The sequence below is a fragment of the Jaculus jaculus genome, chromosome 8 (assembly GCF_020740685.1).
Source record: "Jaculus jaculus isolate mJacJac1 chromosome 8, mJacJac1.mat.Y.cur, whole genome shotgun sequence".
NCBI lineage: Eukaryota > Metazoa > Chordata > Mammalia > Rodentia > Dipodidae > Jaculus > Jaculus jaculus.
In genome coordinates this window covers 53,390,978-53,417,899 of record NC_059109.1, presented here as the reverse complement: position 1 = coordinate 53,417,899, position 26,922 = coordinate 53,390,978, and the positions used below count along the sequence as shown (strand labels likewise).

At 36.8% G+C, this 26,922-nt stretch overlaps 1 protein-coding gene across 4 annotated transcripts in view; it reads left to right on the top strand.

Moving 5' to 3' along the window:
* Ano3 (anoctamin 3) overlaps positions 1 to 26,922 on the top strand; it is a 334,161-nt gene that overhangs the window by 189,346 nt on the left and 117,893 nt on the right. For all 4 annotated transcript variants that reach the window (XM_004660858.2, XM_045157621.1, XM_004660859.2 and 1 more), the window contains 5 exons: positions 11,498 to 11,598; positions 14,563 to 14,607; positions 19,020 to 19,151; positions 22,570 to 22,676; positions 25,280 to 25,335. In XM_004660858.2, the coding sequence (XP_004660915.1) occupies positions 11,498 to 11,598; positions 14,563 to 14,607; positions 19,020 to 19,151; positions 22,570 to 22,676; positions 25,280 to 25,335 (441 nt within the window). The remainder of the gene's footprint in view (positions 1 to 11,497; positions 11,599 to 14,562; positions 14,608 to 19,019; positions 19,152 to 22,569; positions 22,677 to 25,279; positions 25,336 to 26,922) is intronic.

Here is a 26,922-nt window from a genome sequence, read left to right as displayed (position 1 = left end):
TAAAATGGTAAAATATGAAAACTGAAAAAGAAAATCAAATGGTACTACAATGCCTTACAACAAAGGCAGTAATCCCACCTGGAGAGTGAGAGAAATTCAGAAGAAACCAAATAATTAAAACTTTAAAAGTAAACCTTAAATTAAAAATTGAAAACTGATTAGTGCCAAAGGAGCAAAATGAAAGTGTTGGGTACTGTTTTTATAAGCAACTGTCTTGCCTTTAACCACTGAGCCATCTTAGCAGCCTAAGGGTAATGTTTGTAAATAGCTGCTCATTAAAGTCACGTGGTGATTGTTTAAACTATTGACATGCTCCACAATATCATGTAGCAATTGAATATTGGAATAATTACAAGGAAAGGACGCCAACATATTTTAATGTCAGAAATAGGGTACTATGTGATGTTGGAAAGAATGACTAAGGTTAAGTATATCCACATGGTAGTTGAGATTTTTTAAATCATTATCTTAAGGAAATGTGAAGTATTTGAACAGTTTTAAACGTAATAGTGTTATGATCATATTTGTTTTCAAAAAAGATAACAGATTGCTGACCAAAGCATGTAAACATGGATTTGATGAGCATGCCCAGAGACATAAAAGCCATATATGGCAATAGACAGGGAAACCTTGAGAGTGACAATAATGTTTCAAATTTAGTTTATTTATTTAAATTTAGTTTATTACTTATATAAAATCAACATATTGTGACAAATATAAACAAAACTGTTTTTTTCTAAATAAGCATTCTAAAATTAAATCACAAAAAAGTGTTATTTCAAGTTTCTTAATTAAGTGTTCAACATCCTTACCCATCATGAAAAAAGCATTTGGAGATCTAATTTTACCTTAGTCAGGATGGCTATCATCAAGAAAACTAATGACAACAAATGCTGCCTAGGTTGTGAGGAGAGAGGAAGTATTATTCACTGTTGATAGGAGTATAAGCTATTGCAGCCACTATGAAAATCAGTGTGCAGTTTTCTCAAAAAGATAAAAATTATACTACCACATGACTCAACTCTACCATTCCTGAGCATATATCCAAAGGACCCTGTATCCTACCACAGAGATGCTTGCACATCCATGTTCATTGCTGCCCTGTTCACAATAATGAGGAAATGGAATCAACCTAAATGTCCATCAACTAATGAATGCATAATGAAAATGTGGTAATATAGCTGGACATGGTGGCACAAGCCTTTAATCCCAGCACTTGGGGGGCAGAGGTAGGAGGACCGCTGTGAGTTCAAGGCCACCTGAGACTAGAAGCTGAATTCCAGGTCAGCCTGGGCTAGAGTGAGACCCTACCTCAAAAAACAAAAAAGAAAAACCAAAAAAGAGTGGTAATATAAACAACAGAGTTTTAATCAGCTACAAATAAAAACGAGGTTATTGAATTTAGATGGCAATTGATGAAACTGGAAAATCTTACATTAAGTCAGGTAACCCAAGCCCAGAAAGACAAAAATCACATGTTCTTTCCCATGTGAATCTTAACTTTTAATGATTTTATGTATGTAAATCAGGATATATGAGACTGAACATGGGCTGTGGCTTGAGATAGGAGACAGGAGAGGGGAGCAAGGGATGAGAAGGGGAAAGGAGGAAGGAAACACACTATAGAAGCAACTAGGTTCTAAATTGAGGGGAAGGGAGACAGATGGAAAGTTAGCAAGAAAAATACCGTTTGAAAACACTATAATGAAACCTAATTCTTTGGGTGCTAATAAAAATAAACCAATTAAATTAAAAGAGTTCATGAAGCTATTGTTTTGGTCATCTAATTCTTCTTAGCAATTTATTCTAAAATAGTAGCTTAAAACAAAACTTATTTGATTGCTCAAAATGCTGTAGCTCACCAGTGTTGACATGGTATGGGTAGACTCGTACCTCAGCTTCTCTCAGGACATAATAAATCAGAGTGCTTTCCAAGACATATCCAAAGCTTACAAGGTTGTCGTAAGATTCGGTTCTTGGCTTAAAAAAAATTTTTTTTATTAGTTTTCTATTCAGCAAATACAGGCAGTTAGGTACCATTATTACGCTCATCCGTGACCTACCCCCTCCCCAGTGGCTCCTCCTTGTTGAGGTATATGGGTTGTGCATTGTGGAGTTAGCCCACAGTTATTGGTATGATAAATGTCTCTGCATATCATGACCCAACATGTGGCTCTGACATTCTTTCTGCCCCCTCTTCTGCAAAATTTCCCTGAGCTATGTTGGGTTCATTTTTGGTCGGCTTCAGTGATGAGGTGTTGGGGGCCTCTGAGGCTCTGGCTCTCTGATTTGGTAGGAGTTGATTTTTCTCTGTGTTGGTCTCCTTCCCCCTTGTGCTGGTATCTGGTTCATCAGGAAAACAGCACCCTTGCTTGTTTTGCCAATTTTCCTTAGTTTCATTTGGGGCCTTTTTGAGGTATGATGGGGTGGCTCTCTCCTTAGGATCTGCATCTATGTGAAAAAGATAAGCAGAATCTCCAATGGAGAGTGAGTTAGCACCAGTACAAATGAGATAACCCTTACTTTTTTAATAGAGAGTTTAATAGGTGTAGGCCTTCTTGTACTCCATGATTGATGATAGCTTGATATTGGAGAGTGGGCTTATGTTTGGATATGGTTCTGACTTGTTTCCCAGCTCCAGCTATGGGTCCCGCACCACTGAGGGGATCAGTTGGCCAAATCAAGAGCAGTTGGTTCCCCACCATGGCTGTGTGCCACTATTGCACCTGTGTGGGCATCACATCAGGTTATTTGCTGCTAAGTAGGTTGGACCATGAGTTGCTTGGACAGATATTGATCGTTTCCCCCAGTTGCCCATGTAGCACTTTCTGGCACTAGACATGCTGACTGTCTGGGGACTGACTCTCTCCTGGCCTCCAGCCATGCCATTCCATTTTATGTGTCCGCTGCATATGGAGTCTTCAGCAATAGGGTCTTACCACTGACCTTTGGTGGGTCATCAAGTACTCTGACAGTAATCTGTCATTCTTTTAGGAAACCTTGTAGGTTTCTCTGGTCAAAAGCTCATTGTGGATGATAGTCCCATGCTGGTACTGGGAGTTACAGGTCAGTGACCACTAAGAAAATGAGGAAAAAGGTAACTAATATACAAGAGTTAGAGAGGAAAGGGAGAGAGAGAGAGAGAGAGAGAGAGAGAAGAGAGAGAGAGAGAGAGAGAGAGAGAGAGAGGGAGGGGGAGGGGGAGGGAGAGGGAGGAAGGGAAGATGTAGAAGATTTAGGTTAGACTTGACTCTACCCTCTCCAGTGTCTTGTGGTTCAGGTGTTTCCTATAAGGGCCTGGTGAAGGTTCAGCTATTTGGTCCGGTTCTTGGCTTTTTGACTGATGTACGAATTGCTTTTCTGGACTTCCCTTTCTGAGGCCATCCTCCTTCCTTGGACAAACCCTTTCATCTGCAAAACCACTAGTGGGGTATTTGCATGCTTGCTTCTGCTAGTTTGAATCTCTCTTGCCAGGAGGAGACCATTGCCTGTTAGGGACACATCACCCCATGTAAGATAATCTACCTTCTTATCTTCAAATATAGCATGTAACATAGCCTAACTATGGGAGTATCATCTATTGTATTCACATGTACCAGTGGTTGTAATGGGTAGATACAACTAGGAAAAGAGATATTGATAGCCCTAGGCTCATGGCAGGAGCCTACAACTATTGTTATATTAAATGAGCAGGTTGTCCAACTGCCTTATAATATTTATGTTTATACCTGTAAATGATTGTGTTTCTCAGCCTCAATAACAGATTATTGTTTTTTTGCAGAAGTTAGAGACATATAGCTTGTGAGAATGACTATTATGCACTCAGATCTAGATCACTCCCTCTAAGACTTGAATCAGAGCAGAAGAGGGGGAGATAATGCTAGAGTGACAGCATGGAGAGGAATATGTAGATGCTATTTTTCAGTCAGCATATGGTTTTCACAGCCATGACCTCACAGAAGCTGTAGCTTCCTGAACGTGACAGAACCTGTCAGTATTCTGTCGTGGATGAGGGAGAGGCTCACAGGACTCTAACCTTCCCAGAGGAGCTATGAATAGTTAATGACTATTGGGTTAGGAGTGTCATTTTCTTCGCTGGTGTAGCCACTGATAAATTGCTTATCTTCCTGCCTCCATACTCATTCAAACAACATTAATTTAGAGGACTAGTTGGGAAGAAGGGGATTAGTGGTAGTAGAAAGAGGTAAGAATGGGTGAATATGATCAAAATATATTATATGTATATATAATTATATATCATTTGCATATATAAAATAATTTAAATCTTCCTAATGCTATGAGCCTTATACCATTATTTGAAGATCTGAATAAAACAAAAAGCATTGAGGATCCCATGATTACTTGGATCTACCCATGACCACTGTAACCTGATACATTGGTTCTTTCCCTCTTTTGACTCAGACAAAACCCTGGATCTCTGGGTCTTCAGCCTGATGGCCTTCAGAATGGAAATACACTAATGGATTGAATGCTGATGGTAGATCTTGGAACTTTTCTCCCATCATAGTTTCATGAGCTAATTCTTTGGAATACATAAGTTAAAAAATACATATATATATACTTCTGCATGAAGATTCACACATCATCAGTTACGATTCTCTGGGAAATGTTCATTGAGATATAAGCTTTTATACATGTTCCATGTTCCTTCCACTGTCTTGTTCTCTTAAAGCATAGCATACGAATCTATCAAAAAAATCAATGTCATGTATTACTTTTCTAAGCAATAGAGGAATTCTATTTTATATAATTTTTATTATACTTACATAAAATATAACCTAAGTATATTTTGAAAAAAATTTCATACTAATTTAGGACTTATTACTATGTAAATACTGATGGCTATCTACAATATCAAATCCTGTAATTTATGGCTGATGGTATAGTTCAGTGGTGAAGCCCTTGACTACAATGCTCAAGAACATAGGTTCAATCTCATGCGAACACACACACACACACACACACACACACACACACACACACTTTGTTTTTTGTTATATTATGAGTGTTTATTATCTTTCAAAGTTATTGCTATTGAAGGCTGTGACATTTGGTTGCAACTGAAGTTTATTATGTTGAATTGAAAATATTTAGAACTTTTTATGAGAGATAAGGAAAGACAGTTTTGCAAAAAGGTTAGATAACATTTGATTTATTACCTTACAGATGACGAGAAATCTGTCCATGTTTTCAAATCACACATTCATCAGAGCTAAATAGTGGGTAAGGCAGAGGGAAGATCTTAAGTACTTATTAAATTGCATGCTGATGTGGGTAATGTCTGCATAATGCCAACAGAAGACAAGGCATATTGCAAAGCTACTTCATGAAGAGGAAGCTGGTCTGTAACTGTTAGGGCCAGTGCTTTGCCCTGCACCTCACATGGGCAATGTGTCATTCCCTTTGATGGAAAACTCCAAGGGGCTGTTTCATTTGCTCTGTATCAAAAACTTGCAGTGACTGTGAAAATCGTTTTAAATTTCCTCTTCTTTCAGGAGTGATTGTTCTACCTCTTGGGAATTTGGGGTGGAATAATTAAATAATAATGTGAAGTGTGAAGGTTGTGGGTGTTTTGTTCCCCTTGAAGCCTGCTTTCACAAGAGCTGAGCAGAGCAGAGCAAGACTGGCAGCTTGGGTTTCCACAGGAGGTGATCTTCCTCCTGACAGCACCATCCTGCTTTCACCAGAGCCGAGCCGACCAGAAATCAGCAGATGTGCTTCCACAGGAGAAGGGAATCTTTCTCCTGACAGAGCCACCCTGTCACCTGCAGCACCACCTTGTTCACTAGCAATCATTTTTCTTTTTTCTTTTTCAAGTGCACATATAACAAGAGAGAATTTAAGTTGAGGAAGTTATGAAAAAAGATAGTGCATATCAATTCAAAAGATCTCTCACTGTATATGTATTTAAAATTAATACATGTAAATGAGTCATGTTCTAACTACCTGTGAACTTAGGTTGACATTTCACTCATCACTAGTAGTCACTGTAATGTAAAATCCTCCTTCAAAAGCATCCCCCCCCTTTTTTTAAAGATGATTAGATTATTCCCTTCAAAGAGCTTGACAGCAATAAATTAATAATCAGAGTCAGGCAGGCTGTTCACAGCTGTAATCCTAGTTCTTGGGAGTCTAAGGTAAAATGATTATAAATTTAAGACCAACCCAGTCCATTTCTTTCTTTTTTTTTTCTCTTTTCTTTTATTAGATTTGCACATACTCAGTATGTAAATAGTACATGTTGGTACCATCCTTTCCCTCATCCCTGCCATTCCTCCAAAGGGACCCTTCTCATTGAGGATGCAGGTCATCCCCACGGGGATTGTGGGTCATACCTTGTGGAGGCAGTCATCAGTTATGGGGGAGAGGCAATATCTCTGTGCATAATGTCCCAACTTGTGGCTCAACAATCTTTCTGCTCTTCCATGAAGTTTCCTGAACCATGTTGGGTACATTTTAAGTCCACTTTAGTGATGGGCTCTTAGGAGCCTCTGGATCTCTAGTTTGGTAGGTATTGAGTGTCCTCAGTGTCTCTCTCCTTCACCCTTGTGCTGATATCAGGCTCACTGAGAAAGTAACACTCTTGTCCATTTCCCCAATTCCTCTATGGTTTCAGCTGGGACCCTGGTGGAGTATGATGGGTCATTACTCTCCTCAGATCCTGCTCCCATCTTAAAAAGAGAAGCAAATTCTCCAGTGGAGAGTGAAATCAGCACAGGTTATATGGGATAACCATTATTAATTTAGAGAGAATTTAATGGGTATAGATTCTCTTGTAGCCCAAGATTAGTGGGGCCTTAATATTGGAAAGGAAACTCATTATCTGGCTATGATTCTGACTTGTTTCCCAGTTCCAGATATGGTTTTCTTTGCACTGTGCAGATCTATTAGCCAATCCAAGAGCAGTTGGTTACCTGCCATGGCTATGTGCCACTACTGCACTTATGTGAGTATCACATCAGGTTGTTTTACCTTGGGTTGCTTAGACAGATGTTGGTCACTTTACCCCAGTAGCTCATGTAGCATCTTATAGTACTAGATGGACTGTCTGGGGACTGGCTTACTTCCACATTCCAGCCAGGTCTTTCCATGTTCCTATGGACAGCATATGGTGTCTTCAGCAGTTGGTCTCACTATTAAGCTCTGGGTGGTAATTAAGTGCTCTGAGAGAAGTCTGTCTTGTTTTGCAAAACCTTATAGGTCTGTCTGATCAACAACTCATTGTGGGTGTTAACTCATCCTGGTTCTAAGAGTTACAAGCCATCGCCATGGGAGAACAAAGAAGAAAAAGGAAGAAAGTAGGGGGTGGGGGGAAGAAAGACAAAAAGAAAAGAAACAGGAGAAATTTAAGGTTAAGTTTCATCTCACCCTCTCCAGATCCCTTCGACTCAGGTACTCCCCTGAGGTCCCGTTGAGGGTTCAGCCTTTTTGTCTATCTTCCAGGATATAGGATTCTATAACCCAGTATATTTCTATGTATATATAGCAAGATCTGGGGCAGACCCCATTTCCAAACTAAAAATTAACTTATTTATTCATCTGTTCAATACATGATGGATGAGTATCTACTGGAAATCTGACACAGAAGGAGAGGGTTGGGATGTACATGAACAAAACAGTGTTCTCTGTGGCACATTTATAAATGTAAGGGAAAATCACTAAAAAAAAGAGGACATCCATGTAATAAATGCATGACAAAGATAGGAAATAGTGGCAAGTGAGAAAAAACAGGAAGTGGAGTAAATGAGGGGAAACCTACTGTTTATGTATAGGGCTGGCCTTCTTAATGAATGCAGACGAATGGGTGCCTTTTTCAAAGAGAATAGAAGTGTGGCTCCATTGTTTTGACAGTTTTCTTTCAACTTATATCATGAGAGGAAAAGATTTAACTGTTGAACTCACACCGTGATTCAAGTCACTATGCTTCAGAGGTTTTCTGTTTTTTACATTTCTTTTAATGTTTGGTTTTCAAAATCATAGGTTGTTGCTGGCTTTATGCTTGTATAACCAAAATCCTGCATATAAAGTGGAAAACCGAGGCACAGGCTCCACCAAAGAAGAATCAACTGACTGCTTACAGGGTGATAACAAGGGAGAAGGACTCTAAAGACATTTTAAAATTCTCTATGTTTAGAGCAGAGTCTGATTTGGCAGGCACACTGTCAGGCGACAGGGAACCTTTCTTGTGATCCTGAAGTGACAGGCACTTCATACAGTTTCCTACAACCTTCTTCCCTCTATTCTGAGGCAGAGAGGTCCCTCTCTTCATTCCTCAGGCAAGGAGGCTCAAGGTCAAAGAGGATCAATATGTTTACCTAAGGTTGTAGACCTACTAAATGGAGCAAGTGGAATTTGTGTTTAAATCTCTGAGATTACAAACAATACAACTTTTCACACAATGCCATACAATTTATTCTAAATGTGATCTAGAGTGAAGAAATTTAAACTGCACTTGGCAAGTGAAAGGTCAGTTGACATAACAACACTGGAGCAGAAAACATAAGTTCAAGAGAAGGCCCTTTACTAACATTTGAAAACAAGAACTTTATCTGAATAAGTCCAATGAAGCATGAAATATGTCTTTGATTTACTCTGGATGGAAAAGTCATATAAACATGTGAATGCTTACATCCTTCATGTTTAACATTTTTATTTACATGCTTATTTTAATTTTACTTTGCAGTGCTGACATTCAAACAGAGGTCGTAGATGGAGAGACTAGGCACTGTACATCCCCAACACAAACAGGATTTTATTATTACTGTCATACCTACACAGAAACCTTTGCAGTGTCTAGAGCAGTCATTAAAAAGAACTTGGAAATTCCAACTTCATAATGTGCTCCTTCTCCTTGACCAGTGACAAATATCCAAATGGATAATCAATATGTTTTACATAGCTGTGTAGAATCAATGGCTGTTTTAAAAATTATATACGTTTCTCTGAGCATAAATACTGCTCTAATTTGAAAAGTCTGTAGATATTTGACAATTGCATCTTCCTCTAACATTTCTAGTCATGGTTTCCATAGTGTTTAACCTTTAATTAGAAACAAACATATTTCAAGTAGAAAATGCCCTTAAAAGTTACCCTAACATGAGAGTGCCATTTACTGTTTTTTTCCCAGTGATTGTCAAAATGCTAGGAACTTGCTAAGGTGAGAGGAAAATGGAAAGCACAAGCCTTAAGTTTATTAGTATACTTTGCCATGTTCTCAGACATTTTCAGCAAGTACGTACATAGCTGAACATCTCTGAAGTGGTCAACCATAAGACTGGCTCTGTCTAGACCTGAGTTCATCCAGTGACATGGTTCCCTGAATAAGTTCTTCTGGCAAACCCATGAAATCTACCATATTTAGAATGCATGCTTTATGAATATATGAATATAATATTTTAGTTTAAATTCAAGACCATATAATTTTAAATTGAAATTACAGTTTTCAATACTTTTGAACTTTTTAAAATTAATTTTTGACATCTTAACACATGTATACAATGTATTTTGATCCCACTCCCTCCCATTACCCTATCTTCTTTCTTTCCCTCCCCTTAAAGCCCTTCTCCCCATTAGACCTCCTTCTTACTTCCATGGCCCTCTTTTTTTTGACCCACTGTTTTAAATTAAGAAGATTGCTTGCATAATCACAGGTGGGAGGCCATGTATTGCAGAATGAGCAGCCCACTAGTACCTCACCACTAAAGGATGTGACGACTCTTTCCCAGCAACCATCAGTTTCCACTATTTATAGGGGAAAGTGTAGGGAGCTTTTAGAATTCATACATTTAACAATTGTTAATTATTTATTCGCAAGGAGAGAAAGAGAGAGAAGAGAGACGTACAAGAGAGAATGGATGCACTAGGGCCTCTAGCTACTGTAAATGAACTCCAGATGCATGTATCCCCTTGTGTTTCTGGCTTACGTGGGTACTGGGGAATTGAACCTGGGTCCTTTAGCTTTGTAGAAGCCATCTCTCCAGCCCAAGAACTCCTATATTTCTTAAATAATTGAATCTGATGGAAATTCATGTGAACTGTGTTAGGCAACTGTGCATCAGTGGAAGGAAAAAAAAGTAGTTCTTTTATTACAAATGTTCACATGACAGGTAAGCTTCATGAAATTTGGTGCTCAAATGGTCATAAACTTGTTCCATGTTCAATGGATCTCACATTTTGGGAACTTTAGAAAATGACTGCATAGGTTTTTAAAGGTCAGAATATGAATAGAAGTGAAAATAATGCCAAATTAGCCAATTATTTAGATGCTTACATTAGACTACAGCTGCTGGATCAGATCTAAGTATCCAGATGCTTTTCTTTTGAGAAAGGAATTCACCTCAGAGTGTGATCAAAATATCTGTGTGAAGAAAAATCTAACTTTGGCACTAATAAGAATTTTATTAGAGTATTTTTTCTGGAAGAATACAAGAAGTATCAGATGATGTGAACTCATGCCTGACCTTGTATCTTGACAAGAAAAGATGTTTCATTCTGTCTACACATACCTAGGTAGACATGCCACCAAGAGGCCAGAGTAAGCATGCAAATGAAGAGCTCTGTGTGGCACAGGTTTCTATCACGTACACACTCCATTATCCTGGAGACGGACCAGGAGACCCAGGGAATCATTTGCAGATTTAAGTGGTTATTTAATAAAGTGTGATACATATAAATTATTTAATAAATGTTGACAATATGCAGTATTTTATGCCCTTGATGAATAAAAATAAGGGTCATGATTATTTAAATAATGTTCATCAAAACAGTTTGAAAGTTAGAGTTGCCTCAAAATTGCTCTGACTGGGGAATCCAGATTTTGGTAATGATCAATATGAGAAAGCTCACTGATTCATACAAGTGGTTGTTTCTTGTTTACGGTAGTGATACAAAGCATGGGCTTGCTGCTGCTGCCACTTAGAAGTGCAGCTATGGATTTCTTTTTTTTCAAGAAGGCATTAAATCTGCCCTCCCAGTAGCTTTCTGGAAGAGGGGGAATTCAGAGGGAGAGGAGAAAAAAACCTGCTTGTTAATATCATAGTGAGAAGTGGAAGCTTTGATGCTTTTCATTTGCCAGTACAGGTGACAATCAGACCTATTCACAATGAGGAAGTTTTGAGTTTTTGACGTTTCAAGGGAGTTCTCCTCATACATACCCTTTTTTTCTTTCTTATTTTTTTTTTTTAATATATCCATTGGGTTTCAAACCAACTTTGAGTGCATTCTGGAGGTATTTACTGAAATTCAACTTAAAGACACTGTTATTTTAAGTGTGTATCTGGGTGTATCCAAGTTTTGCAAATCTCAATGGCATTATTAAATTTTAAATCAGTTTATATCTACATAATTTTCCCATACTTGAGTGACAATAATCTATTCAGAACTGAAAGATGATGTTCTTTCTTCTCAAATCAAATCTTGGCATAATATCATTGGTGCTGATGCTAAATAATGCAGTCCATCTCTTTACCCTTTGCAGCCAGCTGTTGCAAACCCGGATATCATGTTTATTAAAATTCACATTCCATGGGACACCCTTTGCATGTATGCGGAGAGGCTGAATATTAGGATGCCCTTCAGGTATTTAAATTTTTTATTCCAATAAGTATAAAGATGAGTCTATATTTTGGTATACTTTATAGCAGCAAGTTGTGCTCTTGTAACCAAAAAAATTCTCTTCTAAGCATTAGGGCATCCTAAATAGTTTTGATTTTTCTTTCTTTCTAACTTGTTTTCCCTAATGTGGTAAGCTTTCTGATATCCTGAACACTTTCTGTTATTCGAAGGAGGAGTTGCTGACTGATAAGGTGAAATGGTTTTTTTCAAATGTTTAACTTTTAGAAATTCCAAAGGTCAATCTCATTTCTTATTTTATAAAAGTGGACATAATCCTTTATATTTGTGTGGAAATTAGACCATGTAAATATATAGTGTTCTTAAATATAAATTAAAAGGTTTCTCTGATAATAGTATGAATCATTTAAAATGTTATTGATGTTTTATTTATTTAATGATACAAATATTAGAAAATATACACCATTTGCCAAAGTGTGTTAAGGAACACTAGTACAATTGGGTGTGGTGGCACACACCTTTAATCCCAGCACTTGGGAGGCAGAGGTAGGAAGATTGCTGTGAGTTCAAGGCCACCCTGAGACCACATAGTAAATTCCAGGTCAGCCTGGTCTAGTGTGAGACCCTTCCTCAAAAAAAAACTTACAAACAATATCCTGAAGTAACCATATTTATTCCTGAATTTTTGAATTAAATATTTACTACAGGAAGTTTTAAACATGTGGTTCTTGATCTTTATAATGAACTGCCAGGAAAACTTCGAATTTAGTGTAAGATATGGTAAGACACTTCAGATAACAAGACCCATCATTGTAAGTAATTTTCATCTCTGAAAGTCTTTAAGCACATCAGAAATAATTAGAACTAAATATTAATTATCCTTACTCTTAGTTCCCCTCCACCCCCATGGTACGGACTGATCATCTAAGTAAGTTATGGTCATAATACAAAAAGCATTTAGGATGTGCAGAATATCATATTTCTGAAGTCAAAGCAGAAAATAGAAAGGGATTCACTAAGGGGATAAATTAAGCTCTGCTACCATAGTTTTTTTTTTTTTTTTTTTCTGAGGTAGGGTCTTGCTCTAGCCCACGCTGACCTGGAATTCACTAAGTAGTCTCAGGGTAGCCTCATACTCACAGAGATCCTCTTACCTCTTGCTACCAGAATTTTTACATCTAAAAAAAAAAGCCAGTGTATTATGCTTCTTAAAATACTATCTTCCCCATTGATTTTTATCCAAAAACCTTAGCCTTAAATCTGTCATTTTTTTTCTCCATATCCCTCAACTCTCCATATGTTGTCTAGCTTTAACTGAGTTGCAGTTTCCTGAATCTTACAATGCTTGGTCATGTCCCCTTATATGGCTACCTATGTCTAGAATTCTAGGTATGTCCTCTTTACTAGATTGACTATCAGTCATGCCCCAAGACTGAACACAGACAACTTCCTTTGAAAAGGCTTCCCTGCCTCTTTTCTCCTCCACCTGAGAAACTGATTGAGATCCTTTTCATAGGCATTGAAACAGCATTTTCTACCTAGCTCTATCATCACACTTAGTTACAACTGACTAACTGCTCCTTTGATGGTAAAAGAAGTTTGTTGAAAGAAGAGATTTATTTAAAGTTTATTTATTTCCTTTATTTACTTAAGAGAGAGATAGACACACACACACACACACACACACACACACACATATATATATATATATATATATATATATATATATATATATAGAGAGAGAGAGAGAGAGAGAGAGAGAGAGAGAGAGAGAGAGAGAGGGAAAGAATAGCATGCCAGGGCTTTCAGCCACTGCAAACCAACTCTAGATACATGCGCCACCTTGTGCATCTGGCTTATGTGGGTCCTGAGGAATTTTTGGGTCCTTTGAAGCACATTGACTGCTAAGCCATCTCTCCAGCCCAAGAAATCTTTAAAAAAAAAAAAAAAGAAAGAAAAAAAACCCACTTGATATTCTTTCTCTTTGTTTATTGGAACTTTAATTATGTAATATAAATTGGTGTATTCCTATCAGTTTATCCTCTTTTATTTTTTAATTAAGTAGATACTTTGTATGGAAACATCACATGTTGGAACCATCCTTTCCCTCCTCCTGCCCCCATTCTGCTGAGGGCTCTTCTCAGTAGTGGGATTGCTGGTATTTCCCATGAGGTTGTGAGTTATGAGGTATGAGAGCAGCAGTAAGTCACTGAAAGGGGTGGGTGGAATGCCTCTGGACAATCCCTTCCACTCTGTGGCTCTTACAGTCTTTCCATCTCCTCTTCCACGAAGTTTCTGAGCCATGGTGGGTGTTTTAAGTCTACTTAAGTGTTGTCTCTCAGCAGCTTCTGGATTTCTGCCTTGGTGTGCTTTGAATATCCTCAGTGTCTGTCTGCATCACCCTGGTGTTGGTGGTCAGGCTTGCCATGGAAACAGCACTCTTGTTCATCTTGCCAATTCCTCTGTGGTTTTATCTGGGCCCTGGCTGATGTGCGAGGGGTGTTTTATCTCCTGGTTTCTCTTTGCCTTGATGGTAAAGGACAATCACTTGAAAGAAGAAATCTTTTTTCTCTAAATTTTTAGTGGTATGCCTGACCAATTCTTGACCATATGGTTTTTATTACATATATATTTAGATAGATAAATGAATGTGTAAATAGATGACTCTATATGACATGTAAGCAAATATCAGTTCCCATCCATTGAGTGGCAGAAGACAGATAACTTTATCAGTAAAACAATCTTCAAAAGTTACTTTAGTCTTAAGTTGTAAAATATTTTGTTATAAGGAACTAATATTCTGAAATTAAAATTACATAAATTTATTGCTGATATTATAACATACTGCCTCTGTTTCATGACCATTTACAACTTGCAGTGTTGATATGTTCAGTGTTATAGAATATCGTTACTCACTGGCCTCAATTTATCTTCCTTATCTGGTTTCTTTTCTTCTTTTTTTTTTTAAAGGAAAAAATGTTACTACACCGACCAGAAGAGTAAATCAATGAGCAGGTTGGTGGATGATGCACACTTTCATTACATGCAATTTGTCACTTGGAAAAAAAACAAAAAAAAAAAAAAAACACTTGACTATCCATATTAGTAGTTACAAATTTTGGGAAAATACTATTGATTTTTTGAAACAATTTCTAAAGTAACTTGCCAAAAAAAAAAGCACCACACATTATTTCTTTGTTACTCTTTCTTATGGACAGTCTCAGTATCCTCCCATGATCTGTTATTATGGAAGGAAGATTTAAACTGAAAGTTCGCATTTCAGTAGGTTCTAATTTTTTAAACAGTAATACAACGGAGATCAATGGGTAAATGGCGACTCACTAGCTTATTAGAACAGTAGACCTGGAAGCACCTTGTGGTCATTCAATTCCATTTTCTTATTGACAGTGAAGGTAAAGACGAGCATCCAGAGCATGACCTGACAAGACCATGCACATCTTTTCACCGTAGATCTCCTCTGTCCTCCTGCCCTAGACTTCCTTCCCTGTCCTAGTATGAAAAGATAAATTTCTGCTCAAGAGACTCACATCAGCTCTTTACCTATGAGTAAGAATACCTATACAAAATGAGTTAAAGCACAACCCTGAGACAGAAAACCTTACTCAGCCTGAATCTCCCTCGTTCTAGTAACCTGGAAGAAGTGAGCTTCTATTTAATGAATGCCCAATCAAACAGTCAAATATGTATGGCTGTTTCCCTGCTCATGGAAAAAAAATCTCTACACATACAAACACAGCGTTGTACCATGACAGAGTGTGTGTCATGCCACTGAGGGATTCTGTAGAGGAGAACAAGTCAGAATGGCACAAAAGCCAGAAACCCTGGTTTGAATAACAGAACATCTTAGTAAATGATTCTATAAATCTTTTTCCTGTACCAAAGAAAATGGGTAAGTATAATTTCAAACCTTATAAATCATGATGGGGGTTATCTTTTAAACAATAAATTTAAATGTGGTAGGATTTTGTGATAAAACAAATAAATTATGGAGGAAAAAAAACTAAAGTTGAATAAACATTTTGGACATTAATACTAAAGCAACATAAAACTCATGATGCTCCTCAGCAGAGACAAATATCTGCCTGGTTAAAATTATGATTTATAGGCTGGAGAGAGCTTAGTGGTTAAGCTCTTGCCTGTGAAGCCTAAGAAACCCAGTTTATGGCTTGATTCCCCAGGACCCACATAAGCCAGATGCACAAGGTAGTGCATGTATGTGGAGTTCATTTGCAGTGGCTGGAGGCCCTGTACACCCATTCCTTCTCTCTCTGCCTATTTCTCTGTCTGTCACTCTCAAATAAACAAATAAAAATAAACAAAAACTTTAAAAATTATGGTTTACAATGAACTGTCATCGTTTTCCATATGTGGATTTGGTCCTGCTCTGTGTGGCAAATTTCCAAAGCCACTATTGCATGATTAAATCAGTAATTGGAATATTGTAGTGCAGACATTTACAACTGCATTTTTCTTATTTATTTTGTGACATATGAGTGTTGACGGTTGATAAAAATATCTTGGTTTTGGCTGCTTTTAGTGGGCTATCATGGACAGTGAAAATTTCTGACTATGTTGTAAGTGGGTGTTGCAGTCAGGTTTGCATCGCTGGTAGAAATCACCCAACCAAGAGCAGCTTGTGGGAAAAAAGACTTATTTTGCTTATAGGCTCAAGGGGGAAGTCCCATGATGGCAAGGAAAATGATGCCATGAGCAGAGGGTGGATATCACCCCTGGCCAACATCAGGTGGAAAACAGAAACAGAAGTGTGTCAAACACTGTCAAGGGAAAACTGGCACTATTACCCCTAAGCCTACCCCAAAGAGACATTAACTCCCAAATCTCCATCCGCTGGAAACCCAGCACCCAGAACACCTAAGTTTATGGGGACACCTAAATCAAACCACCACAGTGGGTTTGCTATAGAACAGACATCTCTCTTTTAGAGCTTTGCTGAGGAGCAAAAATACTGTATATTAAAGTTTCAATAAAACTCTACATAAAATTATAATAGTTCAGTTTGACAGTAAATTTTTGTTTAGGATGAATCATGAATATCTACATACCAAATTCTAAAGAAACAAACCTTTTAAATAATGAAAATGGTACATTTTCTATTATGATTGATATTGAAAATATATTTTAAAAAATAAATATAATGGGTGTTTTGATGTTTCATATCTTATGTTTATTATTTTCTGTTCAAGTTCATATAAAGTTCAAGTATTTTGAACCTTATTGAAGCCTACCCTTTTACATTTCTTTTATTGAAAATGAGTTTTTCTGTTACTCAGCTTTATGGATGCAATTAAGAAGTGTCAAGAAAAACATAGGGAAGGAATTTTGGCCAGCAAACAGTATTTTGTCCAGGAAAAGTAATATGTATGCAATTATTCAAATTTAAAGAAGCTTATATTTCCTGGAAGGATTATAGAAAAAGATATAGTCTTATAATTGCACCAATTTTTCCATGTTAAATGGGACATTTTTATATTTGAATATTAAAGCTTTTTGTCAATAGCCTACAAGGAAGAAACAACAAAAAGTAGCCAGCTTAAGAGATCAGGGGAACTGAATGGTTTTCTTCCCACCAATCCTGACTGTTTTCACAGCTACTGTCACAGTTTGCATCTTGACTCAATGCTTTTAACTCTTTAATTTGGATTTATTTTCAATTGCCATAGGATTCTCTTGCCTTGCTTCTGATTTTAAAAAAGGACACTAAAACTCTATTAGAAATCATGGTCATAGTATATCACAAAATCTAGAATTTGCAAGAAGTCCAGCATGATAAATGTTTATGAGAGGTTAGATAATGGAATATGTTGGTGCAAAGGCTTGTACAGTATTATCAGTAATAACAACATTTCTTTCCATTGTTACTATCACATATTTTAATGCATGCCATGTTGTGGGCACTGTTGATATACTTCTCAAATTCTTTCATGGGACTTTGGAGAAGAACTTCGTCAAGTGCTTGCTGAACAAACATAAAGTCCTGAGTTCTTATGCCTCAAACCTAGGTTCACAAAATGAAGCCAGGTGTGGTAGCACGTGACTGTAATCCCAGTGATAGGAAGGTAGATGCAAGAAATCCCAGGGCTTGCTGGCTGGGTTGTCAATCAAATCTGTAAGGTCTAAGTTCAGGATGACACTCTGTCTCACAAAGGCAAGGGAGAGAGCAATTAAGGAAGACATCCAACACCACTGACCACTCTGGCCTCCTCATGTACAAGCCCCCACATGCGTGCACTCCACACACACAAACAAGCAAAAAAAAAAAAAAATCAACTTAATAAGTAAGAAAACAAAACAAGGCTCAAGGAGAAAACATAGTTAATTTTGACATGCAATATTTCACCATCATGTATGAAGATCTAAGTTTACAATATTGTTTATTTTCTATGACCAATGTAAGTGATCAGGTTAAAGACCTTTTATGTAATTTATTTGTAAACAATCAAAACTTTACTTTCTGGGTTGTTTGTACTTTGGCCTGAAATTTGTTCAAAGACTGTAGGTCCCTAGTTTTGCTGCTCATCAGTATTTTCCACCTGGAAATGCCAGGTGGAATTCATTCACCATTCCATGATGTCGGGCAGGAGGCATCACATCACCTCTAGAGCTTCAGGGGCTTAAACGATTAGAAATGTGTTCAATTTCATCTAATTACCCTCTTCCACTGGCCTCCAGACATGGTGATAGTTTATTATTTTTAGAGGCTTTGCTCATTATGTCAACAAAATGAACACCTCCAAAACCTCATATTATTTTACACTAAAAGTATTATACTCCCTCAAAAATAGAAATAGAAATATCCTCCAGGTGATCTTAATGGCTGAAGGAGAGATAAGATTTTCACATCCTAAGTATCTTCATATGATTAAATTCTTATTGGAAATTTCTCATGGTAATTTTACCATAATAAACTTGAATGAAACAATCATAAAGAGACAGTATTTCTTACCTGGTCATTACTGTCCTAGCTTCTTTCAAAGTTCAAACAGAATTGGCCAAACAAATATTGAGATGTGCTGTACTTGTCCAGGTCTGTTCTGTTGCTTTGACTTCACTATTGCGGAATACTTCAAAAAACTTCCTAATATAACATCATTAGTATTATGGAAATATTGCATTTTTAGGGAAACAACTTTTATTATGTTAACAAAATCTAGACTTCCAGAATCCATCTAGGGAGTCAGTCTCTTGTGTTTCTTTTTTACTCTGTAAAATAAATATGATTCCAATCAGTGCATATGTATGTTCTCTTTCTGTGTGTGTGTGTGTGTGTGTGTGTGTCTGCCCATTATTTGGAACTTGTCCTCTAATTCTTAAGGAAACTGGCATAGAAGGTTAGCATTTCTCTAGAAAGCAACCTAAACTAATTCTAAACTGTAACTTTATTCCAGGGTACAAAGTTACTTCAAAAGAATCAAAAAGTGGGTGTCCAAAAATCCTATGGTTCTTGACAAGTCGGCTTTTCCAGACCTGGAGAAGTCAGACTGCTACACCGGCCCTTTCAGCAGAGCACGGATTCACCAGTGAGTTGATAAGACTTTTGTACTACCACTTGCTTCTGTACCTTTCACTATCTAGAACTTTCTCATCCAACATTACAGAGGAAGTGACAGATTAAATTTCAGTGCTTCTTTCATTGCTAGCCTGAGAACCTTCTTCAAGAAGATAGCAGTAGACACTGGAGAGACTGAAAGCTCACCGAAGCAGAAAAACCCAAAACTTTTTGAGAACTCAACATTAAAAGAGGCTTATAATATTCCCATCAAGGCTCAGGGAACATTCTGGAAGAGGAGACAGAAAGAATGTAAGAGTAACAGGGTGGGATGGAGTGTTCTGAGGCACTGCCCCTCCTCCACCGCCCACAGTAGATACTATTTCCCCACTGAGGAGGGCTTAAGAAAATGGGGATGGGGAGAGGGGACATAAGTGTATAACCTGGCAGAATATGACCAATAGGCAATATGTTCATAAAGTAAAGTTCTCAAGAAAAAAATATCTGAGAACATTTCCATTATTTACCAATAATATATCATTGTCTTAAAATGCCTGTCTTACTAACAAGACTATGAAAAATTTTAATTCTTCATTATTTTTTTACAAGTTAGATACATTCAAGTTAACAATTACATATTGATTTATGTATTACCCATGGGCTGGTAGTGTAGTTACTCTTCCAAAATAATTACTATGGTAGAAAATCATTTAAATAAAATAACTATGGTACTAATAATATACTTTCTGCTAATGATAACATTCTAATTAGTTAATCATTAAAACTATAATTTCATTTATCAACATACTCATTCATTAAACTATCTTGGTTTTAATCATATTGAACTAGAGTGAATGAGAACATCTTCTGCAACAGCCATATGTTTCTCAGTCTCTCTCTGTCTTTTTTTTTTTTCTTTGCTCACATATCTCGTTATTTATTTATGCATTTACTCAAATAGGCTTTATTGAGTTTCTACCTGTCACAGGTTGAGGATATCAGGGAGATTATGATACTGTTTCTACCTTCTCCTTTCATGCTACTCCAAGAATCTACATGTAAAATTACATAAATTAGATTAAACAAAAAGATAAATGGGGCTGGAGAGATGGTTTAGCAGTTAAGACACTTATCTGCAAAGACTAGGTCCCAGGTTCAATTCCCCAGCACCCATTTAAGTCAGATGCATGAGGTGGTGCATGTGTCTGGAGTTTGTTTCCAGTGGCTGGAGGCCCTGCTGCAATAATTCTCATTTTCCCTGTCTGTCTCTCTTTTATATCTCTATACTTACAAATTAAAATAAATAAATATAAATTATTTAAAAAGAAAAAAATGCATGGTATAGTAAAGAGCCAAGATTTTTGAGCCACTGATACTGCTTTGAGTTAACCTTTATTCTGCTATGTGGGGAATTAATTTTCTTCCAGACTACCAAATCTGTAGCAGCCAGAACTCAGTGGAAATTCTCTATTCTCCCCTTTCAAAATATCCCATTTATTCTATCCTTTAATCCTAGAGATGGTTCTAAAATCCTCATTTCTAATTCCAGCCCTAGAAAGTAGGGTGCAGGGCTAAAAATCCAAATGACAACCAAGTTTATAGAGCAGCCACAGCTAAAAGGACTGTCTTTAGCTTTCTCCGTGCCTTTAAAAGGACCTCAAATTAACAAAAACAAAGAAGCCAGCTTAATCTTAAAAATATCAATCATATAAGGCAAACACCTTCCACATAGCTTCCCATTTGTACGTCTTATTAATCTCAGTTTGTAATCACTATGTAGGCAATAACTCTGTAGTCCTGTCCAGCATTCTTACTTTATCTTCCACATTTTCCCTACCTAACTTACTCCAGCTCTCAACTGCTGAAGTGTGGTTTCCACTGAGAGTCTCTATTCCTGCTAGTCTCTTTGCATGACGTACTCAGGCCCCAGATATGCACAAGGTATTTTCTTGCTATTCTGTTTCCATTCCAATATCATATGTGAAAAAAAAAATGTATGAGAATTCTCCCATTTTTTCCCACCCTGGTCATTTTGATGCCATTATACTATTTCATATTTTTTCATAGAAACTATCTGAAATTTGTTATGTATATATTTATTAATTTTTCATATCATATGTTTCATTCCTCCATAATGTAGCTGAGCTCAAAGGAATTTATCTACCTAAGAAATACTTGGTCAGGAAGTGGGCTTTAACCCTATGGTAGAAAATCATCAGAATAGTGGACTTTTTTTTTTTTTTTGATATCTACAATTAGCAGGCCCTGAATTTAGTACATTTGAGGACTTGAAAGCCATTTTGAAGGAACCAGGCTTGTTTATAAGTTAAAAATATGGAGGAATGTGAAGAACAGAGAAAAAGAAAAACAGATATTAAAGGTAGAGTAAAACCTTGAGGAAAAGAAGCAGGGGAATTCAAGGTGATGATTAATCATAAAATATGAAAAATTATCCAACATACAAGTACGAAATATAGAAATAAGGCTGAGGGGCAGGCTGGTGTGCAAGTACAGATAACCTTGGAGGAAATATTAAGCTTAGCAGTGACCCTAATAAAGGGCTGCTGGTATGGGAAGGTAGAAGATTGCTCTAGGGATCATAGCTATGTTTCAAAAGGAGGTGGGAAATTAAGTGAAGTTAGGGGGACACTCTTCTCATGATCTAGGCAGGAGGCACTTACTCCCAGAACAAGGGTGGTACCGAAGGAGGCAGTGATGGCTTGTTAGGTTAGTTACATTGTTTGGTGCTGAGAAGATAGCAGGTGAGGAGGCAAGGACCACAGCACTAAGACTCCAGGAGGAAGTACTGGCAAAATGGTGGTCCATCATTCACCGAGATAAAACATCAGAAGTCCGGGGGCGGGGGAAGCTTTCTCCAGCGTCTGGGACTACTAACATGCTGTATGAAAAAGACATCCTACCTCTTTCATCTTGGGATCATGTTTTTGCTTTTTAGATCATTGACACTCACGTGGCCCCTTGCTAATCTTACCACATGGGGGCAGTATAGGACATCAAGTGGAATTCTAGTTTATTAAACTCGGCCCTGGGGGAAACTATCAGATAGATAGTAAGTACGGCATGGGGAACGATATCAATTCTTATTCTAATCTATTTTAACCTCATTGCTTGAGGTAGCACGGAATTTTCACGAGTTACTGGGCAACACATTATCTCCTTGTTTCATGCTAAATAGGAAAAATTAGGAAACTGGCTTTCTTACTCACTGAAAGAAGATATTAAAATGAATATTTGATTAATCACTGCATTTTTCTACGTTTATTTTTCTCTGTCAGTCGATTTTTTGGGAAGTTTGGCCTTTTTTATTTTTTAGTATACTTCACATACACTAGCTTTAATAGAAGAGATGGAAAGTTTCAAAACACTTGTAACTGTCTTGATATGGTGATCTGCTCTGTATATTAAAACTAATTCCTGTATCTTACCAGCTTTATAATAAACAATAAAGACACGTTCTTCAGCAATGCGACTCGAAGCAGAATAGTTTATCACATGCTGGAGCGCACCAAATATGAAAATGGGATATCAAAAGTGGGTAAGAAATTTATTTTAGAGTACTGATAAAGTAAATAACTTATACACAGCATTATTTTTTATAATAACTGAGTTTTCACCTGTATCATTAAATATGAATGATTATCACATTAAAAAGTTCTATAATATTTTACCTTGTTAAAAATAGGCAACAAGAAATTGAGGGAATTTACCCAAATGCACCAAAATATATAATGTAGGAATATTTTTAGTTCATATTCAATCTCTATCTTTATTTCCTTACATTTCTATTTTTCCTTGTCTTGGGTAAACTTTTATATCAAAATAGGAAATTTACAAGTACTATAGAACAGCAGTTTTATTTCTTGACCTTTATCCTAAATCAACAATTAGAGTTTTGATTGAAAATATGCATAGAAATTAGTTTATTTTGGTTTTGTAAACAAAAAGTATAAAAAATGTCCACCACAACAGACTATCAAATAAGTTATGCTGTCTCCATAATTTTATAGTTATATGGCATTTTTCACTCTTCTTTTACATAAATTAAGTGCTTTCATATGTAACTATGTCCATATGCATTATTCTCCACTCAGAGTTTGAACTAAAAATGCATTTCCATGTGTAAAGAAAGATTAAAAGACATGTCTAATGTAATTCCATTTCCTTGATATATATCAATCAAAAGAAAACCTAGAAAGCATATAAGGAAAACATCACAGATTATTTCTGTAACATAAAGTAACAGTTTATTTTAATTTCCTAAATTTCTGTGTTATTTAAAGCTTTAACAGTTTACTACAACATGTATTAACCCTGACAAAAATTGACAATATTGCACCCCCCAGAAAAAATGAATAAAGTTGAAAATTTCATATAAAACTGAGGACAAGACAGTAGGTAACAAAGTGGACTTTGAATTCTAACCTTGAAAAATGGAACATTTAAAGATATCAAGCTGGGCATTATGGCACACACCTTTACTCCCAGCACTCAGGAGGCAGAGGTAGAAGGATTGCCACATGTTCAAGGACACCTTGACACTACATACTGAATTCCAGATCAACCTGAGCTAGAGTGAGACCCTACCTCAAAAAAAAAAAAAAAAAAGACATCAAATATTAGCCAAATGTCCTAATGTCTTTGAAATTATAAAGGAACATTGAGAAAAATAAATTGTGTTTTATTTTGGCCAGGTTTTGAAAATAATATTCATACTATATTTACTATGTTTGTCTTCTAACAATTTAATTATGTCTGAGCAAAAATAGTGGCCTTAGAAAGCAAAACTTTATCCAAGACAATGAACGTTAGAAATGTTATAAGAAAAGAAAAATGGAATCAGAATATGTCAAGACAATGAAAGTTAGAAATATGGAAGGAAAATATAATCAGAATAATAACTAAAATTGTGCCTACATGATAGTACCATGTGTTCATGTAGAATTTAAAAGTAAATGACTTCTTAAATGATTAAAGAGATATTGCGCTGTTTCTGGGAAATGCAATAAACTCATAAGAGTTGAAAATTCAAATAAAAATTAGTCTTGCTGGATGTGGTGACACATACCTTTAGTTCCAGCACTCAGGAGGCAGAGGTAGGAGAATCACTGTGCATTTGAGGCAGCCTGAGACTATATAATAAATTCCAGATCAGCCTGGACTAGAGCAATAACCTACCTCAAAAAAAAAAAAAAAAAGAAAAGAAAAGAAAAAAAGAGAGAAAGAGAGAAATTAACTTCAACTTTTAGCTTTAGCTGGAAAGGGATATTTAAATGGCTTACAATTATGTGATAAATATGCATCATTTATACATTTTGAGCTTAAGAAATTAATCATTTGTATTATATCAAGTCTGAAATACAAAATGAAAATGCTGCGATAAGCATTCATCCAACCACAAGTATTACTGATTCTTGAAGACAGTTGTGATTATATCATAATAAAAGACAGCTTGATTTCAGATGTCCATATTTTTAGCTCCTTATTAATATGAATTAATATTGTAAGAACGAATCCTATTCAGAGAGAGTGTCTCAGTGCCTGTACTCACAAGTGCAGATGTGGCACATTCTTGGAGATGGAAATTTTGAGTGTGGCATAGTGTTATTTACATGACTTAGCTTGGTATAAACAAACATTTCTAATGCAAAAAACCTTTTGAATTTTTCTCTGTCTAAGCTTTGTCCTTTTAAAGAGAGAAAATGTTACCCTGGCTTGTGATTCTAAATAAGTGGATAAAAATGCCACATTTGCCACAATATGATATGGCAAAGTAAAAATATATGTTGGCTTCTTGCAGAGCTCCATTTACGAAAGCTGCCAGGGCAAAACCAAGCTAAGCTCTTTGTGTGTCTTCTTTGTTTTTACTTTTTCTTTTTTTCGAGGTAGGGTCTCACTCTAACCCAGGCTGACCTGGAATTCACTCTGTAGTCTCAGGGTGGCCTCGAACTCTTGGCTATCCTCCTATCTCTGCCTCCCGAGTGCTGGGATTAAAGGTGTGCGCCACCACGCCCGGCTCTCTGTGTGTCTTCTTATGAGACTTACTGTCCTTATGGGATATGTGGCCCTTGTCTTACATTTATATGCTTCAGAGGGACCTCTTTGTTGAAAGTGATCCAAATATTTTTGTTCCCTTTGCAGGAATCCGTAAGCTTATAAACAATGGTTCATATATAGCAGCATTTCCTCCACATGAGGTAATTTTGAAAGATAATTTCCGTTTACGGTAAAAGGTCTTTATGTTTAATGATCGACCTGTGACTTTATTATGATGCTTACTGGTTTTTACACGGTTACACATATATTACATTTGGGTCACGTGGACCCCTGTGCGACCTTCCCTTATCCCCCTCAGTATCACTGTGCTCTTCACCATTGACCAGCGCTACACCACTGAAGAGGATGACTCCTGCTTACCTGAGACCTTTTGAGATAGCATGAATAATTCTGTACCAGGTCTCTTCCACAACAAAGCATTTCTGTCTTCTGTCCCATAGGAGGAAGTGCAGCCGGGGTCCAGGCTTGGACATGCTAGCAATTCCCTCTGCCTCAACACAACACTTTATTCTTGATTCTGCTCCACAGCCACTCCAAACAGGACGGGTTTAGAATAGCCATATATCAAAAACATCCCACAACCAAAACCCTCCAATCTGTTACCTATAATATTCCTATCCAGATCATTACTTCCCTACAAGTATTAATTAGATATGACTGTTCCAAGCTGTTGGAGGGTGTTGCCCAACAGAAATGACATTTGAATCTATTCTAACTACTTATTACCTCCCCACTATACTCGTCACATACTTTAAAATAAGTCAGAAGTTTCCCTTGGGGATTGTCAAAAGCTAGCACTCTTGACTTTATGAGGTAAGGCAGAGTTTGCAGGAGAGAATATGTGAGGAGTTTGCAGTCTTGCATAAGTAAGAGTAGATTTAATGCACTGCCAACTTCTGATTTGCCAGTGAGTTCAATGTTTCACATTGATTATCCCATTTGATCTTTGAGACATCTCTATGAGACAGACAAGGATATTAATTCCAGTCTACAATTTCCATTTTATATGCATATAATTGAAATATATAAATGTTAATTATCAAAGGCATGGTTTTGGACCTATGAAGCCAACTTCCAAAGTTATATTCATTATAAATACCTAATTATAGTTAGAAATGGAACAATAACAGTGAGCAATATGCTTGTGTGCTTCCTGAATTTTCTCATGATTTCGACAACAACAAAAGGAATAAATATTACTATTCTCATTTTTATTTTTTTATATTTTATTTATGTATTTAAGAGAGAGAAGGTTAGATAGAGAAAGAGAGAGAACACACTGCAAGCAAACTCCAGATGCAGGGCCACCTTATTTTTCTAGCTTATGTGGGTACTGGGGAATAGAACCTGAGTCCTCAGGCTTCACAGCAAGTGCCTTAACCACTAAGCTATCCATCCAACCCCTAATTTTATTTTTAATTTTCATTTATTTATTTGTGTGTGTGTGTGTGTGTGCATGTACATGTGCACATGTATGTATGCATGCCAGGGCCCCTTGCTGCTGCAAATGAATGCCAGACACTTGTACCTACATTTTGTATCTGGCTTATGTTTGTGGCTTAGGAACTAAACTTGGGCCAGCTGGCTTTGCAGGCAAGTACCTTTATCCTCTGAGCAGTCTTCTCATCCCCACCCCCTTTCTTATTTTAGGTATACAGAGCACAGTTCAGAGAAATTAAACACCATGTTAAATAGCACATAGTCAATGGTGAAATGTTCAGAGCAGC